The sequence below is a fragment of the Olea europaea genome, unplaced genomic scaffold (genome assembly GCF_002742605.1).
Source record: "Olea europaea var. sylvestris unplaced genomic scaffold, O_europaea_v1 scaffold2973, whole genome shotgun sequence".
In the NCBI taxonomy this organism is placed as follows: Eukaryota; Viridiplantae; Streptophyta; class Magnoliopsida; order Lamiales; family Oleaceae; genus Olea; species Olea europaea.
This window is the reverse complement of record NW_019248358.1, coordinates 43,098-61,424: the sequence shown is the minus strand read 5'-3', so window position 1 is coordinate 61,424 and position 18,327 is coordinate 43,098. Positions and strand designations below refer to the sequence as shown.

Here is an 18,327-nt window from a genome sequence, read left to right as displayed (position 1 = left end):
AGTGGCCTTAGTTGGAACTCTGTTGAATATATAAGCTGCGGTCTTTAATTCTTCACCCCAGAGAGATTCTGGTAAGGTAGAATAATTAATCATACTCCTCACCATGTCCTTAAGCGTTCTGTTCGTCTTTTAGCAACACCATTCATAGTGGGCGAACCTGGCATAGTGTACTGTGGGAAAATACCGCATTCCTCTAGGAATTTAGCAAACGGTCCTGGACGCTGTTCACCTGAACCATCATATCTGCCATAATATTCACCCCCATGGTCAGATCTGACGCTTTTAATCCTTTTGCCGAGTTGGTTCTCAACTTCAGCTTTATAGTTTTTGAACACATCCAGTGACTGTGATTTTTCATGAATGAGATATACATAGCCATATCTTGAAAAATCGTCTATGAACGTTATAAAATATTGTTAACCATTCCAAGAACCCGTAGAGAATGGTCCACAAATATCCGTATGTATAAGTTCTAAGAAATTCGAAGTCCTATTGGCTTGAAATCTCCTTTTATTGGTTTGTTTTCCCTTTATACAGTTGACACACAAATTATAATCTGTGAAGTCAAAAGGGTCGAGAATCCCATCAGACACAAGTCTCTCAATTCTCCTTTTAGAGATGTGACCTAATCTTTTGTGCCACAACGAGGCAAAATTCTCGCCATTTAATTTTCGCTTTACACTTTGAGTACTTACATGCAAGGTTTCATTATAAGAAACAATTGTATCAATTGAATAAAGATTATCGTAACCTGATAAAGAACTGGAACCAACCAATTTTGAATCATGAAACAAACTAAATTTTCCATTTCCAAATGAACAAGTATAACCAAATTTGTCCAAAACAGAAATAGAAATCAAATTCTGTCTAAAAGACGGTACAATAAATGTCTCAATAAGATCCAAATAAAATCCAATCTTTAACAATAATCTAACTTTTCCTATTGCCTCTACTTCCATTCTTTTGCCGTTGCCAGCATAGATGTATCTTTCACCATCACTTGGCTTTCGGCAACTCAGGCAACCCTGCATAGACATACTGATGTGAGTTGTTGCACCAGAATCTATCCACCATGTATGTCTAGGTATCGAAGTTAAATTAACCTCAGAACAAACCAAATGAAGAAGAGTACCTTTCTTTACACGCTATGCGTGGTAACTGGTGCAATTCTTCTTCTTATAACTTGCAGCTCCACAGAAGAAACAACTACTTTCAGTTGGTTCCTTATGCTGTTTCTTTTGCGGTGCCGTACCCGCAGTGTCCTTATTAATCTTCCTTTTCTTGTTCCTTTTATCATTAGAGGTGGTGGCCAAATGAGCACTTTCTATCTTCTCATGCTTCAGTCTTTCCTCTTCCTGGACACAGTGTGAGATGAGCTCATTAAGGGACCATGAGTCCTTTTGACAGTTGTAGCTCACCTTGAATTGACTGAAATATGCCGGAAGGGATATCAGAACCAAGTGCACCAACAAGTTTTCAGATAAATCCAACTTGAGTGCCTTTAGTTTTGAAGCAATGTGAGACATTTTCATAATGTACTCCCGAATGTTTCCTTTCCCTTTATACCTCATTGAGACAAGATTTGCCAAAAGTGTACTTGTTTCAGCCTTTTCATTCTTGGCAAACCTCTTCTCAATGTCCTCAAGGAAATCCTTAGCCGTAGTCACCTTATCGGACATAGTGCCCCGGAATGCTTCTAGAATAGCACGCTTCATGACCATTAAACTTATACGGTTCGACCGTTCCCACTTTCCATCTCCCTCTTGTCATCATAGGTACTCTTATCAGTAAGTGCAGCAGGTTGATCGACCCATAAAGCAAGGTCTAGGTCCATGACTCCGAGAACAATCATCACATTCTCTTGCCAAGCCCTAAAGTTTGTGCCATTTAGCATTGGAATTGAATTGATGCTAGCAGAGATATTAGCAGCAGAACCTGAAACTGAATTAGAGAACGATTATTATGAATAGCTCACTTCGAATATCTTTAATATGCAAATAATAATAATCTCAAATAGTGGTAGGGCCCATCACAAGATACCAAGCACAACATCAATATCTAGTCTTTGGACAGAGATATCGATTTGTAAGCGGTACCCTTGGCGTAGTGATCAAACATTGATGATAAAACAACGTGTCAATCAATAAAGCTTTCTTTGGACCGATTTATTGATCACACATTAAACCAAATAATCATCACACATTTATCACCACAGATGCACGTGTATTCGACTAAATATTGACCTTCCTTTGGGCCGACCAATATTCACATGAATAACACATGCACAAACACTTTTTAACATTCTAAATTAGTCAATTTTCACAAGAGAGGTTGCTTTGACAACATGTTGCTTCAATTAACCAACTTTCGAATATTATATCTCTTAAAAGAGTCTTTAGTACCAAAATTTGAGAAAGAGAATCACCAGTTTTCCATAGTTTGATTAGCTTTAAACTTTAGGGGCCTTAGGATTAATAATTCAAAACCTAAAGGAGGCTAAATTAATTAATTCCAAACTTTAGGGGTTGAAATCAATAAACTTGAAACTTTAATGACCATAATTAATTAATTCAATACTTTAGAGGATCAATTAGAACAAATTTTAAAACTTTAGGGGCCAAAATTGACCAATTCAAAACTTTAGGGATCAAACTTTAAAAATTTGAAACTTTAGGAGTCAATTTGAATTAATTATGAACTTAGGGGGCCAATTTGAACTAGTAATTAAAGTTTGAGGGCTTTAATTATAAATTCAGAACTTTAATGGCCCGAATTAATTAATTTTAAAATTTTAGGGACTAAATTATTAAATTCGAAACTTAAAGGCCCAAATCTTAATATAACTTAAAGGTTAAGGACCGAAACCTTAATTTTACAACCCTAACCCTAATTGCAACCAGGGGCCTCAACTTATCTAATTTACAGAGGAAGCCCCCGCCCCCAAAAATCCAGAAACCTAAAAAACCCTTGAAGAAAATTTCTTCTCCCTTTGCCACGCCCGCCGGCACCATAGGCAGAAGCGCGCAGCGCACACTGCATCTAAATCCATAATCTGAATCACAAAAATCTGTATTCTTTAAAACCATAGGAAACCGAAAATTCTAGAAAATTTTAAACTCAAAATCTGTAATCTTAAATTCCTCAAACTGAATATCAAAGATTTATTCCAGATCTATGAAAATAATCAAGAATATCACGCAGTGGAATTTTCAGGTTCAATAAAAATTAAATCCAAAATTGTTAAATCCAAAAAAAACTTCGAATATATTGCAAGAACCAAATTAAATTATTTGATTTTCAATGATTCAACATGAAGAGGTTCTGATACCACTTGTAGGATAATTTAATGCTTTTAAATTATCGGATCTTTCATGTTAAATCATCAAAAAATACAAGAATTAAAGCGGAAGCGTACTTGAATCAGACATGATTAATGCAATAATGAATTTCGCAGTATAGTCTTCCAAATCTACACGCAATCTCCTTTCCCTCTATGTGATGGGATGCAGAAGAGAATGAATAATACGTGCGTGTGATCTGAGGACCATAACCTATTTATGTAGCGACGCCCTTTGACCTAATTCAGCCCATCATAGAATTAAGATTTGGGCCCGGTCTCTACACATATGTAAATCCACACTTTAATTGGATACATTAAAGCTCAAAATCGAAGTCTTATCAGATCACTTTAATTGGGCTCAACCGAATTCGATAGCCTTTAATTTAACACACAATTATTCACACATATAAGCTCATCTATTGATTAAAAAATCCTTACAATATGTGGGGGACGAGAGCTCTTACATGCTAGCATAAGGTGGCAAATAGTTGATGAGTATTGGTCTACATTTGTTGGAATCTCTTGACATCAAGACTGGCTTCTTTTCTATTTTGAGAGGTAACGCAATTATGGGTAAGGGAGCTAATTTCGCAAGTGGGACATGGTATAATGAATCAGGCCAAATTTTGATCGATTCTCAACGACTTGGGACAATTTAAAAATCAAAGAGTTAAAATTATATTACAATTTTGCTATGATGTAGAGAAGTTGGTAAATGAATTAGTTGATTTTTATAAATGTTGATGAAATGTGTGGTTGAAAAAATTGATAAAATTTAAGGATCACATAAAATTTGTGGTTAAAAGTGATTTTCTATCAACTTTTTAACTAAACCAAAGTAGAGTGTTAGGTTCTAGTAGGTCATCATATTCAGGTACTAAAAATGATCATGAGAACTATTTCGTAAATGCTGTCGAGGAAACTAGCTCAACAAGTAAAACAAATTCGGTGACGAGCGACAAACGAAAAGAATAAAAAGTAGATGGAAAAGCAGTTACACTGTGACAAACGTGGGGCTTGAAACTCGTGGGATAAATGGCAAAGATCCATTTGCAAATTCCTATATTCACATCTCTAATATTAAGTTTGGACATAGAGTGATAAACTCCAAACGAAAAAAATTATTATGAAGGTGATCGTGAGATTATACAGTTTTTCACATCTTTAATAATAATAAGAAGCGTGACGAGAACACACAAAATTTCATATTAAGCCCCTAGTCTGTTAGATCTTCAAATAAATGAGGAAAAATTGCACCAACGGTCTCAAACATTTTCATTGTAAATTTTATACTAACCTTCAATTTGTACCAACGAAGACACCTTGAGATCTAAATGGATGAATCCATTTGACCATTAGTTGACAAAATTTTTGCAAAAATTGATATTTTAACCATTTTTTGTTGGAGCATTTTTGCCAATTTCATGACAACTTATATTTTATAATAAATTACAATTATACAGTAAGATAGTGTTTGATTGGATCACATTCCATGGAAAATAGAATAAGTTTTCCATCTTTTACTCAATTAATGGTGTTTGATACCATTTATTCTCCATGGAATTGGTTTTCTTGCTTTTGTTGCCACATAGATATTTTCCATCTAATTGATTTCCCGTTACTGTAGCAATTTTTCATTTTTTTTTGTTGGCAATGGAAACAAATTCTAAGAATTATTGTAAAAAAAAAAATTCCCTTTAATTGACAATTTCTATGTAAAACAAAACAAAACGAACACCAAAAGATAGATATTTTTCTTGAATTTTTTGTTTTTTGTTTTGTTTTGTTTTGTTTTGTTTTTTTTGGTAATGGAAACAAATTCTATCATCAATACTAGTAAATTTTATGTAAAACAAAATCGAACGAATACCAAAAGACACTTTTATTTTAACATTTTCAATGTGAAAAATTATACTAATCAAACACAACAAATTTACAATTCACAGGAAAACGATTTCTAGGCAATTCAACTCCTTGGAATTCATTTTCTTTTCATTCAAATTCCATCTTTGTAATCAAATAGACCCTAAGGATAACTAAATAAAAAATAAAAAAATAAAAAACAACAAAAGGTTATCTTCTTCACCTCACTACTCCCACCTTCCAACCCCACTCCAAAACCAAACCCGGAGAACTCACCTCCATTGGCTGATCAATCGACCATAACCACCTATCTCATCGTAAATCGTAAATCACCACCACCACAATCAAACCAAAACTATCACCATCAAACTCGGCTTTTCCATTGGGGAAAATTGCAGCAATTCCGACGGCCACCCAATCCAAAAAAACCACCGGTCACCAAGCTGTCAAAATTTCTTCCCTAGCTGACAGTCTCAATCCGCATACACATCTCACACAATTAATTGGACAAACAACACAAGAAGATAAAAATGAAATTGAAAATCCAAAGGAGTCGCATGGCTTAATCCCCCCTGGTTGTCTCGCCCACTCTATGTGAGCATGTACATGGTAAAACATCATCAAATCAAAAGATAGAGATGGGTTGAATTTTTAGGATTTCGAATTTTTTAATGATGGGTTGGGTTTTCAGGGGCTTCGATGGTTGATGATAGGATGGTAGAGGAAGGTGATGGTAGCCCCGCGAAGAAGGCAGGGACGGCGACAATTTCGGTGGAGAAATGTTTGATGATTGGATTATTCTTTGGTTTGGGAGGAAGAGCAGGATTTTTTTTTATTTTTTATTTTTTTTATAGTTTAATTGTTGCTTTTAAATCAAAGGGATAATTTGGTATGAATGAAAATTCTTCTATTTGAAATGGTCAAAATATCATATTTTTGTAAAATCTTGGTCCATTAATGATCAAATGAATCTATCTATTTGGACCTTAGCTGTATATTTATGAAATGTTAGGAGTCTTCGTTGTCACTAATTCAAAATTAGGATAAAGTCTAAAAAATTGAAAAAGGTTGGGACCGTTACTACAATTCTTCCAATAAATAAACAACTTTTTAGTCCGTTATGTTTTATATTAAAAAAAAAAAAGAAAAAATTAAAAGAATGGGTCAATTATATGTGGTTTTTTCATAACGACGATTTTATTTCATCCCCATGGAGGGAGAATTAATTTCTTGAGTGCATCTTTAGGCCGTTAATTGAGAAGAGCTTGTTCAAATTAAAAAAAATAAAAAAAGTATCCATCAATAGTAAAAAAAAAAAAAAATTCATTAAATATTCAAGAGGAGAATAACAATTTTATATTTTATAGTTTTTAGTTGCATATATATAAACTATAGATTAGATTAACATAAAAACGACTCATTTGTAACATATAGTAAGACGTAGCAAGATTTGATATAAAATGATAGAATCTAATTAATATTGTATTTAAATAGCTTTAAAAACATGAATTTGAAATTGGATGATAATGTTTAGAAATGTGATGAAAAATCAAACTATATAACAAGTAGCTGTAACACATTGAATAATTGTGTTTGATATATAGTTAGAAGTAACATGGGTGAATAGTAGCCAAGGAAGTTTGAAACAATCATGCATTAAGTTGCAATTCTAGAGACGTTAATTTAGACATGCACGAACTTAATGTGAGGATGCATTCCAACCGGAGATCAGATGAACCATAACAATGAAAATTCTGCAATTAACTGAGTAATTATGTCAAGAAAGAGATAAAAAAAAAAAAAAAACTATAATAGATAAAGATTTTCAAAATAGTGTGAAATCACCTCATAAATAAACAATTATTATATTACATCCCTAAAATTAGGAAAACTACTTGAATGTAATGATGATATTAATCACTACTGATATTGAGTATCAATCTAGATGATAATTATATGACATTAAATGATAGACTCTTTTAACCTTTGTTTGAGCACCATTTTGCTAAAAAATTATTTTTCAAAATTTATTTTCAATTACACATTGTCCAGTAAAATAATATTACATCTAAACTCAAATTTTTCATCAATTTTTAACTACACGTTTTCCATCAATCTATTATGTCAAAATACATTATTCCTCCCAAAATAGTACTCAAATAAGGGATTAAATGTAAAGTCACATGACTCATTTAATTGAACCTATAAAGTATAGTCACCAAAATTGGTACCCTAACACTATTTAATGCTAGATGACATTATTCTTAAATTATACAGATATAACAATGAATGATATATATAAATGAACATTATCTGCAAACCTTTCAAAGCAAATGAATAAAAGTTAAAAAATGACTTCGTTTAAAAGTTATTTATAAACATGGACTAGGCTAAATTGGAATTAGAAACCCTTCTTTTTTGAGGCTTTGGAGACTAAACCTGACCTTAATTCAATACAAATTTAGCATGTCTTTGAGTGGTTATGCTGACATTAGATTTTATTTGAGTAAATTTAATCAATGCTCACCCAATTTTAGCCAAAACTTTTTTTTTTTAAAGATTTTTTAGCTACACATTTTTCATCAATACACTATTCAAAAATGCATTCTTATGAAAATAATGTTGTTCAAACAATGGCTATATTTACTCGATTTAATTTACATTAATAAGCGCCTGTTTTGGTTCAATTAAAAATAAATTTTATAAATAATATATATTTTGGAATATTGCTTTTTTTAAAAATATGTTGTTAAAAAATAAGGAAATTTTTTATTTGCTTTAATTTCATTTTATTGTAGAATGTGAGATTAAAAATAAAATGAAAAAAAAAATGTATTCCAAACAAGAGCCAAATATTCTTGTCTTTAATTTATTATTATATTTATATTCCAACATTTCTTCATTGTTTTCTTGTCTTTTTACAATTCTATCGACCAGTACATCTTATCTTTAATGACTATTTTTGTACAAATAATTTGTTAAGCGTGATTTAAAATGAGTGAAAATATTTAATTGTAATTATGTATTTATTTTTCTTATCTAAAAATACAGGAGTAAATAAGTATTTTTATTCTTTATTAACAAAATTTTGTTTGAGAATTGTTATAAAGGGAAAAAAAATATGTTAACAAATATAAAATTGATGATAAAATGAGATGAAAGAAAGTTAAAGATTTTCACACAATTTATTCCCTGTTAGTCTCAATTTTTTTCAAGATTTTTCCCCCTCAAACTTATTTTCAACTATACATTCACACAATAAAATATTTTGTACGAAAATTCAAAATCTCTCCTTACTTTTTAATCATATATTCTCCAAATAATCACTATTCAAAAAATAATTTTCTCTAAAAAACTCTTTGAAAAAGGAGACAAACAAATTAAACGTACTATCTAAAAATACAAATGTGATATCAGTGTATTTTGCTTAAGTTGTATACTTTTCAAGTTAATTGTCTCCAATGGTCACTAATCTTACCTGTGTCTTTGATTGCTCATCAAAATTTAAGATATCGAGTTTTAGCCATTAAACTTATCAAAACGTTGGATGCTATTTACTTGTATAACATCCGCGAACTTTTAATGGAATTAGTGACACGTGATATCCCATCACACTGTTAACAAATTATCATGTTTTTGATTGCTCACTAAAAATTTAAAACGTTTTTCATTGCTCATTGAAATTTGGAAATGTCCTTGATTGTTTACTAAACTTTGAAAAACTTTTTTGATTGTACACTAAAATTTGAGGTGGTTGAATTTTAGCTACTAAATTTATAAAAATGATGTTGACATATTATTTGTTAAAAAATGTGGACCGTAAGTGCATGGAGCACGTAAAAGTAATAAGGTCGACAATCGAGTTCGAATTGTTGATCACACAAGAAATGATTACTCAATTACACAATAATTAAATTTAATTTTACCATATTTTTGTAAAATTTCAAACTATTTTCATCATTTGAAAAATTCAAACTTATTGTATATTTTGTTGTTAAAATTAAATTAAAATAATTTTTAAATTTTACAACAAAACACAAAATAACGTTTTTCAAAGTTTAGTGAGTAATCAAATATTTTTTTTTAAAAGTTTAGTTAACAATAAAAGACGTGTCAATTTCTTAACCGTGTGATGAGGAGTTTCATTACATTTGCCACGTCACTAATTTCATTAAGGTTTGTAATGGTATGTTATGGCTGTGAATAATGTCTAATATTTGGATAATATATTAAATTCTACGACAATTAACTCAATGCTTTTCCAAATAAAAAGTGCTCCTATTGCGAGTTAATTGTTCCGATGGTCATTGAATTTATGTTCATATTTTTGATTGGCCACTGAATTTTAAAATGTCGAGTTTTGATCACTGAACTTAGATCCATGTCTTTAATTAGCCACTGAACTTTAAAATGTTGAGTTTTGGCCACTGAACTTTGAAAAATGTCGAGTTTGGTTATTTAAATCAATGTCTTTGATTGCTCACTAAATTTAAGTTCATGTGTTAAATTGCTCGCTGAAATTTAAAATGTCGAGTTTTGGTCGCTGAACTTTGGAATATGCCGTACATTATTTTGTAGCATAATTGTTGAATTTTGAAAAATATTGAGTTTGCAGTGAATTATATACAATATTTTTCAAAGTTCAGTAAGTAATGTACAATATTTTTCAAAATTCAGTGACCAGCACTCGATATTTTAAATTTCAGTGAACAATCGAAAACATAGACATAAGTTCAGCGATTAAAACTTGATATTTTTTAAAATTCAATGGTCAAAACTCGACATTTTAAATTTTAGTGATCAATCAAAAATATGGGCTTAAATTTAATAATCAAAATTGGATATTTTAAAGTTCAATAGTCAATTAAAGATATGAACCTAATGAAACCACCGGAACAATTAACTCTACTATTGCTGTTTTTAACAACAGGAAAAAGTGGGGAGAAAATCTTAAATCGAAAGGAATGATGATGTCAAGGTGGGATCGGCAACAACGGCAGCTCCGACTCCAAAGGCACGGCCTCACTTCTCGGAATCTGGGCCTGAAAGGAGGCTTAAGAAGGTTCATTTCCAGAAGAAAAGTCTTCCGATTTCTTTTCATCAGCCTCGCCATCATCACCATCCTTCCCCCTCTTTACTTCCATTTCAAACTCCGTCGATTTTATCAGGTTAGTTACACCCCCCCCTTTTTTCACATTTGCACCATTTTATCTATATATATGTAATGTGTGCGCGAGTACTAATTGGTATAATCTGCATATGTTTATGTAAAGTCGGGATGTCGGTAAATAACAAGGTTGAATAGGTTGTAATATTGGTGCTCTTCGATTCAGTTCAGACCTGTAGGCGTGTGAATTGGCTGAATAACAGTGGTGCAGAACACCTTTCGAATGCGTGTATGAACTGACCTGAACAAGCAGGTCGCATGAAACCACAGAATTTGATAAAAATTGGTTCTTATCCTTTTTTTAACCTAGATATAAATGCTAATTTTAATGATCAAACAACCTGAATAAATCATGCAATGATAGAAAAATTAAATACGACAATGAACACTGGATCTAATGTGGTAAACCTGGTAAGGGAACATCTGGCCTCAATGCCATGGTGAATGATCCACTGTAGAATATACGAATTTTAAGATTTTGAATTACAATTTCTATCAACACGTCAATCTATAATTTATAAAATTAAATAAACAGAAGAATTAAAGAACAATTAATAATTTACCTCTTTTAATTTTTTGACCTCCAAAGGAGTGCAATAAAAAAACTCATTGGTCTTGACCTTACACCATCCCATGAAACTTCTCTTCCTCAAATCAATTAAAGAACCACGTCCTTATCGTCATGCCAAAATGGCATCTTTAAGTTGATTTCAATTCACATAGTTTTCATGTCTTAAGAAAACAATGTTTGGAAAGAACAAGAAGCCATGAACAATTTTCATCGGATATGAAAATTTTAGGCATTTTTCTCTCCCGTCGAGAGCATGAAAGGCACTTTCTTGTGTTGTTCAAGTCATTAACCAATTTTCATGGATCTCATCTTAAATTAAAAAATACTCCAAAAATATCAAAGATTGCACGAAAGAATATAGGTAATAATATATTAAAACAAGTCAAAGGATAATTCTATATAATCTTTGAGTTAATTGAGAAGTCAATAAGGAAAGTACAGTAAGCTGGGATTCCTTGTGGTCTCCCCCCTTTGTTAAATCAAAGATATAAGAAATCTTAATATGGTACCAGTTTGCTGGTTCGCTTGAAACAGAAGTTCACTGCTGCATTTGTACATGCACGTGAACTTGGTGAACTAAATACAATTATTAATACAATGTTCATCTAAATATGACTCTATGAAACACATATTGCACATGCAAGCTCCTAAAAATCCATGAAATCTAGAAAGCCAACCAATTAATAATAATGGAGAGTTAAATAAAAAGCATGTTGCAACACATATATTCGCAACAGTTAACATGACCAGAAACTTTTTCCCTTTTACTTATCTATAAATGATATGAAAATGTTGATTTGCCAAATCACAACTTGTTAGATGTTTTCGATTCCATGAAATAATATAAGAAGTGAGAACTAATTGTTAAGTTTCGGAAGACAATGTTTTTGTAGATTTCTTTCCTAATTTCAAGGGGAAAGATTGCACCTTGCTGTTATGTGATTATGGCGTGCACTAATGCTCAACATGCTACCTAAGTATTTTGCATCTGTATAATTTGATATGTATTCTGGCTAATATTGTTTGAAAGTAGTTTTCTCATTTGAATAAAATATATAAAGAATGTTTTTCCGATCCACTGTCCTTCGGTTCCTTTGCATCTTTGAGATGTAGTCTACTTCTTTTCCTTTTGATGCTTGAAATTATGCAATAAGACAATACAGAACCTATTTCATTCTCCTTTCTACACGATGTTAATTATCTGGAGCAGAAATATACGATGTTCACTTTCATTTCAGGCTGTAGTGCATTTCAATGTCTTACTTTTGCTTTCTCTGGCAGATACAATTGCGGAAGTGCGGTTGGATCAGAAATCCTCCTCTAGTATGTGCTCATGGAGGTGACTCTTCCAAGGCCTTTCCCAACACTGTAGGCATCTTATGTTCCACTTTCTGATCTGTTTTGTCAATATTGACATATTATCTCTACTTGCTGGGATCAAACTTTGCTTATAAACTTGAAAGAGACCTTTGTGAAAGCTCAATCATCTTGCATCTGCTGTGTAAGCAAAGTGGTTTTGAATATATTTTAATTAACATAATCTAGAATCATAGTAGTTTTGTCTTTCTGATAGAAGATAATATGCAGTTGAAACTAAATCTCTTGCTGATAAGATTCCCGAGTGAGTAAAACTTGAGCTCTGGGGAGAGAGTGGGTTGGCCTTGAAGGATTTGCACTTTGCTAAACTATCTTTCTATAACTGAATTATTTTCCGGTATTTTCTTTCATACCTTTCCTGTCGAAACAAACTTGCTAGTGTTTAAGTGTTTGATTCTTGATCAATATTTATATTTTACCCACTTCTACTTGGTGTGGTCCATGTTTCAAATCCCCTGAATAGTGAGATATCATTCTTTTTCATCCTTTAGACATTTTATGGTTTCCAATCCTATTGCAGTTCAATTGAGGCATGTACTGATTTTAAAACACAATTGAGAAAAAACATGCTATTTTGATGGAAACTAGATGGTAAGGTTTTGAAATCAACAGGACAATGTAGTTTCACAGCAACATTAATGAGTATTTTAATAAATAAGTTACTAGTTTGGTTTGATCTTGAAAGTCATCTCCTAGCTTGTCAAGGATAACTGTTATCGTTTGAGCATTTAACTAAATAGGAAAACTAAATCAAAAGAAGAAAATAATATCATCATTGTCAAATTTCTGTTTTTTGTTTTTTTTGTTTTTTGTTTTTTTGGAATTCCGGTTTTAATAATTTGATTTTCCCACAGATGGATGCATATCATATTGCTCTTGGTGCTCAAGCAGATTGTATAGAGATCGATGTGTCTCGTTCTTCTGATGGAGTGTTATTTGCTCTTCACGACAGGTATACATTTGCATTACTTCATGGAAAAGGTTTCACTGTCTTCTCTTTTAATTACGTTCTTTTGTTGTTCATGCTTTTTCTTTATGATATTTCTAATTTCTCTACTCTAAGACCCTGAATAACATAAAACAATTTGCCAAGCCAGGATGAGTACTCTTTATGGTGATCAATCCACTGAATAACACATCTTACCTTGATACTCTGAGGTTAAAAACTATCACTTCCAAAAACATTATTCTTTGGAAGATATACTTAAAAGGGGAACAACAACCAGAAGCTAAACTTTATTCCCAATTGCCCTTCTATATGTATACATGGTTGGGAAATTTAGTTGGAAACTAAATGACTAGATAGAGACAGATTCACAATATTCAGGTGTGAAGGATTTGATCAGATCAGTGGAAGAAAATGAAGTTGTTAGCATTTATTAGAAAAAGGATTAGAAAGGATAACTGACTAAAGTTGAATCATATAAAAAGTTGTTGATTGGTTATTAGGTTAATAGTTATCTTTTCCTCGAATCAACTAAATCATTGAAAAAGGACATAATTTGATGTGTCATCTTTATCACTTGCTAAACCTTATTCCAACTAGACTGAAAAATTAATTATGATTGTTACCTTGCTTGTGTGATTGTTCTATTATTGACTAGATTATTAGATTGCAAAATGAAGTGCAATAAGAGGTTGTTCATACATAAACAAAAAGAAGAAATGTATCAGACGATTTAAACAGTTAACTTCCATCAATAGACATATCTCATCTGGTTTTTTTAGTGCTCTTTAATACTAAGAAATATAATTTTATTTACTGAAAAATAGATCTTTTGTTCCCTTTGACATCCAAAAGGACAGGAAGCTTTCCACATATTCATCTTTCATATCATTGTTTGAAGTGGTTGCCTCGGAAATTGTTGATAAATTGGCATAGAGGTTTGATTCTGACCTGTTTCAGGCAGGGATTTGCAGCGATTATCTGGGAACAGTACTTCCAAGGTCGGACTCTTGAGCATGAAAGAGGTGAACTGTGACTTCAGCTAGTGCACATTTTTTTTTATTTTCTATTTTTTATTATTATTATTCTTATTAATTTTTTTGATATGTATGAGGTTCAGTCTAGACTAGACAATCAGCTAATTTGGAGGTCTAAAGTCACATTTTAGCTTGTGGTTACAGATTACAAAACTGGATTCCAATCATCAGCGCCCATTGCAGTTTCGTAATGTAAATATTTCTACTATTGAAGATGCTTTGAAGGTATTTGAAATTCTCAATTCCTACACACCATAATGCAAACATAGAAAGGGTTCAAGAAAAAGAAAATATACTTAAATTTCTTGCACGGCCATGTTTCTTGCTAAGAAATGATGGAATGAAATAATAATGTTCTGTCATTGTACTGTTTAATATATGTAATTATCATAGATAAATCGTGTAATGATTCAAGTTTATTCTGACATTAGTTTTGTTGTTTCAGTTGGTATCTGGCTCTGTTCGACGGGTGATTCTGGACGCTAAAGTTGGGCCTCCTCTGTATGAAAAAGGACTCGCAAAAGATATTCTTTCTGTTGTAAGCTTATTTTTGATATTGCTAGGTGCTTATAGTGAATTCACTGATTTCATACTGTTGAATATAAGTGTTCCTAGGTGCTTATACTATAAATGTTGGAGATGAATAAGGGGGTGTTTAATAGTCATTTTTATGTAAAAATGCATTTTAGAATAGTAAATTGATGTGAAATGTGTGGTTGAAAAATAAAGAAATTTTTTTGATTTACGTGTAATATTATTTTAATAAAGAATGTGTGGTTGAAAAGAAGAGAGAGAAAAATGCATTTTGAAAAAATGGCTATCAAACGGGACCTAAGAAGTAAAAGAAAACTTTTTGGTGCTCAAGCAGTTGCCATCTAGAAAGAGGGATATGTGCTCGAACTTTTTGAAATTAGAAGTACCTCTAACTTAAAGGCCTTTTATGAAGCCAAATTGATCTGGCCTTCTGCTTGGATTGTCAGTTTATGACTCTGTTCCTCAATATCCATATTTGAAAAAGTTGCTTATATGTGCTACTTAACTATTGTTAAACTTCTGCAGGTTGAAAAAACCAAATGTAAGAACTGTCTTATATGGGCCAAAAGTGACAGTCTAGCAAGGGATGTAATAAAATTGTCGAATGATGTTATGGTAAAAAGCTGATGATATCGTATCACTATTGTTTGCCAATTTGGGCATTATTTCCTTTAATTGTAATTGTAATTTTATGGTTCTGTAGGTAGGCTACATTGTGATGATTGATCCCACAACAGGAACTAGAACGAATTTATTGAGGATGAGAAGTGCTGGGGTTGTTGGTGTTTACCACCCTTTGATTGATGAAAAACTTGTGAAAATCCTCCACAGGTCTGAATGAAAAAGTAGTTTTTTTCCTTTTCTATTGAGTATTCAACTGAGCATTTGTATCAAATATTTATTTATTTATTATTATTATTTTTTTCAATTACAGGAGAAATAAGAAGGTTTATGCCTGGACTGTTGATGAAGAGGACGCCATGCAGAAAATGTTGTTCGAGCATGTGGATGCTGTTGTTACGAGTAATCCCACTTTGTTGCAGCGTTTAATGCAAGACCTGAGAACACAATGTCTTGAGGAAGGTTTTTCAATGTAAGATGTTCAAGATATATAGACTAAATATTAGTTGCTGAAGATATAAAAGGGGCATTTATTGAATCTGGATACGCATTCAAAATATTTCCAGGTATTTTCCTACCTTGCTAGAAAGGAAAATCTAGGGGAAGGGTTTTTGTGAAGGAGATAATTGGTTTCCGTGTTGTCTATGAAATTTTTTTCCTCCTGAATTCTATCATTCTTAAAATGTAATTTGCATAATAACATAAAGGATTGCCTTTTTCCTTGATCAAAACATCATTAAAGTCTAGGCGGGGAGTTTGTGACTCTACCTAGACCTAATGGGGGATTTTGATTCCCCGCTGTTTAAGGATAACTATTGATATAAAATCCAACAATAAATGATAATATTAGTAACAACTCTAGCTAATATTTTGATAAACGATATTATTCTTATTTGTATGATTGAACGTCATAATTAATGTAGAAGAAATGGAGCAAAATATATAGCCCTTGTTTGACCTTCATTTTTTAAAATTCATTTTACCCCCCTAAACTCATTTTTAATCACACATTTATGGGACTCACAATTTTTATCTACTTTTTAACTAGATATTTATGAATTTTAATCAAAATTTATAAAAATATCAAATTTTTAGCTATACCAACCGAGAGATATTTACACATTTTTACTTTTAGTTTCATATATGTACTTCAAAATTTTACTAATATTTGTGACTTGAATTGTTGATTGTTTGATTAATTGTGACCTTGGATCTATTTGTGTGACCTTAATATTATTTTTGCTTATAATAACTTCTATCTTTGCAACATGGGAGTTTTTAGAATCTCTTCAAGAAATGAAAATAACATATTCATGCGAGGTTGTGGGGCTGGATTCTGGACAAAAGAAAATTATCTACAGACCATCACGTCGTTTCCTTATCAACCTTTTATTTCCGGTTGCCACGCAAATTTATTTCCTAAAATTCTCTTGTTATTTTTGAGGACCTAATTTCTGAAAACATTGTAATTTTTTAGTATTTTAAGAAGTCATAAAGTTTCATAGTATTTTTTCCCTTTAGGATAATCAAATACTATTAAGTATTCAATTGACAAAGATTCTTACTCGGATCACGTTTCGTGTCGTGCATCGGAATAGCAACAATCTACACAATAAGCTCCTGTTTGACAACCATATTTTTGGGGGAAAAAAGGAATTTGGAATTGTGATTTTTAGGAGAAATGCGTGGCTAAAATGTAAGGGAAAATTTTTAGGTTTACATACAGAATATTATATTATGTAAATGTGTGGTTGAAAATTAAAAGTATATTTTAAGTGAAATCTGGTTTTCCTTGTCTTGTCTTATAACAATCCAAGAAATGTAGCCAAATTATGCTTAACCTTGTTTTCATTTCCGTTGCTTAATGGATCAATCATTTGTACCTTTAAGCGCCAATGCATTCAAGATTTTCCAGTGGAGTCGATGTCGATGGTACCGACAACTATTCATATATTGAAACATCTCGCAGAGTCATGTGACTACTCATTTTGTGAAAGCCTTGAAGACAGAAGTCATGCCAACCAAGTAATAGGAATGTCCGTTCTTGTAATCTATATGATCTCTCTATATAAATATTCATTGTTGTTGGAAGATACACGAACGGGCTTAATACTTGGCTAAAGCGGAGAGGAAGTAATGGATTTTTTTGAATTTAAAAGCACTGAAAATGAAAGCAGGAATGAGCTATTTTAGGCCGAGCCCCTCTTAAATTGTACTTTATTTAAATTTTTATTCGTAAAAAATACTTTGCAATAGATCCTTATTGATTTTTTTTTTAAAAAATAAAAAAATAAAAATCCAATTTTGTTGTTGTTTAATTTTTCTGGGCTTTAAATTTGACCTGCTAACAGCACGTTGCACTATTGATGAAATGAAGAGCAACTATGCATCTAGGTATGATGAGATGATCCCCACCACTAGACTAGTACTACCACTACAACCACCATCAAATCCATAATTTAAGCATAAATATATTGATACATTTCAATTAATCTCACATTCATGGACAATTAATTAATTAATTAATATCAAACGTTTTCTTCACCTTTTCGCCTAATTTACAGTATTTTGTTATATTCATATGTGCCAGCTATCCCATCCACTTTTCAACTAAATTAAGGAGTCAACTCTTTGTTATATATGCAGATAGTGTATGTATCACGATGAAGAGAGAAAATCGTACTGCGATGTCGATCTTTACAAGCACATTGATGTCAACAGGTTCAGTTTGACTCACAAGTATCACTTGGATACATTAACTATATTAATATATAGAATACAATGGTGTTTTAAAGTAAAATTATAACAAGGTTAAGCATAATCTGGCTACATTTACTATAATTCGGGATGAATGTACCTTATTAATAGTTA

General features: G+C 31.8%; 1 protein-coding gene across 4 annotated transcripts; it reads left to right on the top strand.

Moving 5' to 3' along the window:
* Positions 1 to 10,103: 10,103 nt before the first annotated feature.
* Positions 10,104 to 16,199, top strand: LOC111384679 (glycerophosphodiester phosphodiesterase GDPD4). 4 transcript variants are annotated; one of them, XM_023008994.1, is made up of 9 exons: positions 10,104 to 10,371; positions 12,223 to 12,309; positions 13,173 to 13,270; positions 14,229 to 14,289; positions 14,446 to 14,526; positions 14,747 to 14,839; positions 15,361 to 15,450; positions 15,539 to 15,666; positions 15,770 to 16,199. In XM_023008994.1, exons 1-9 carry the CDS (start codon positions 10,168 to 10,170, stop codon positions 15,930 to 15,932), a joined length of 1,005 nt encoding a protein of 334 aa, XP_022864762.1. In that variant the 5' UTR covers positions 10,104 to 10,167; the 3' UTR covers positions 15,933 to 16,199. The 4 variants fall into 4 exon arrangements, with proteins under 4 accessions (XP_022864762.1, XP_022864763.1, XP_022864764.1 ...); XM_023008995.1 differs by having other exon boundaries at positions 10,355 to 10,371; positions 12,223 to 12,280; XM_023008996.1 differs by lacking the exons at positions 10,104 to 10,371; positions 12,223 to 12,309 and adding exons at positions 12,338 to 12,442; positions 12,529 to 12,655.
* The last annotated feature ends 2,128 nt before the right edge of the window (positions 16,200 to 18,327 follow it).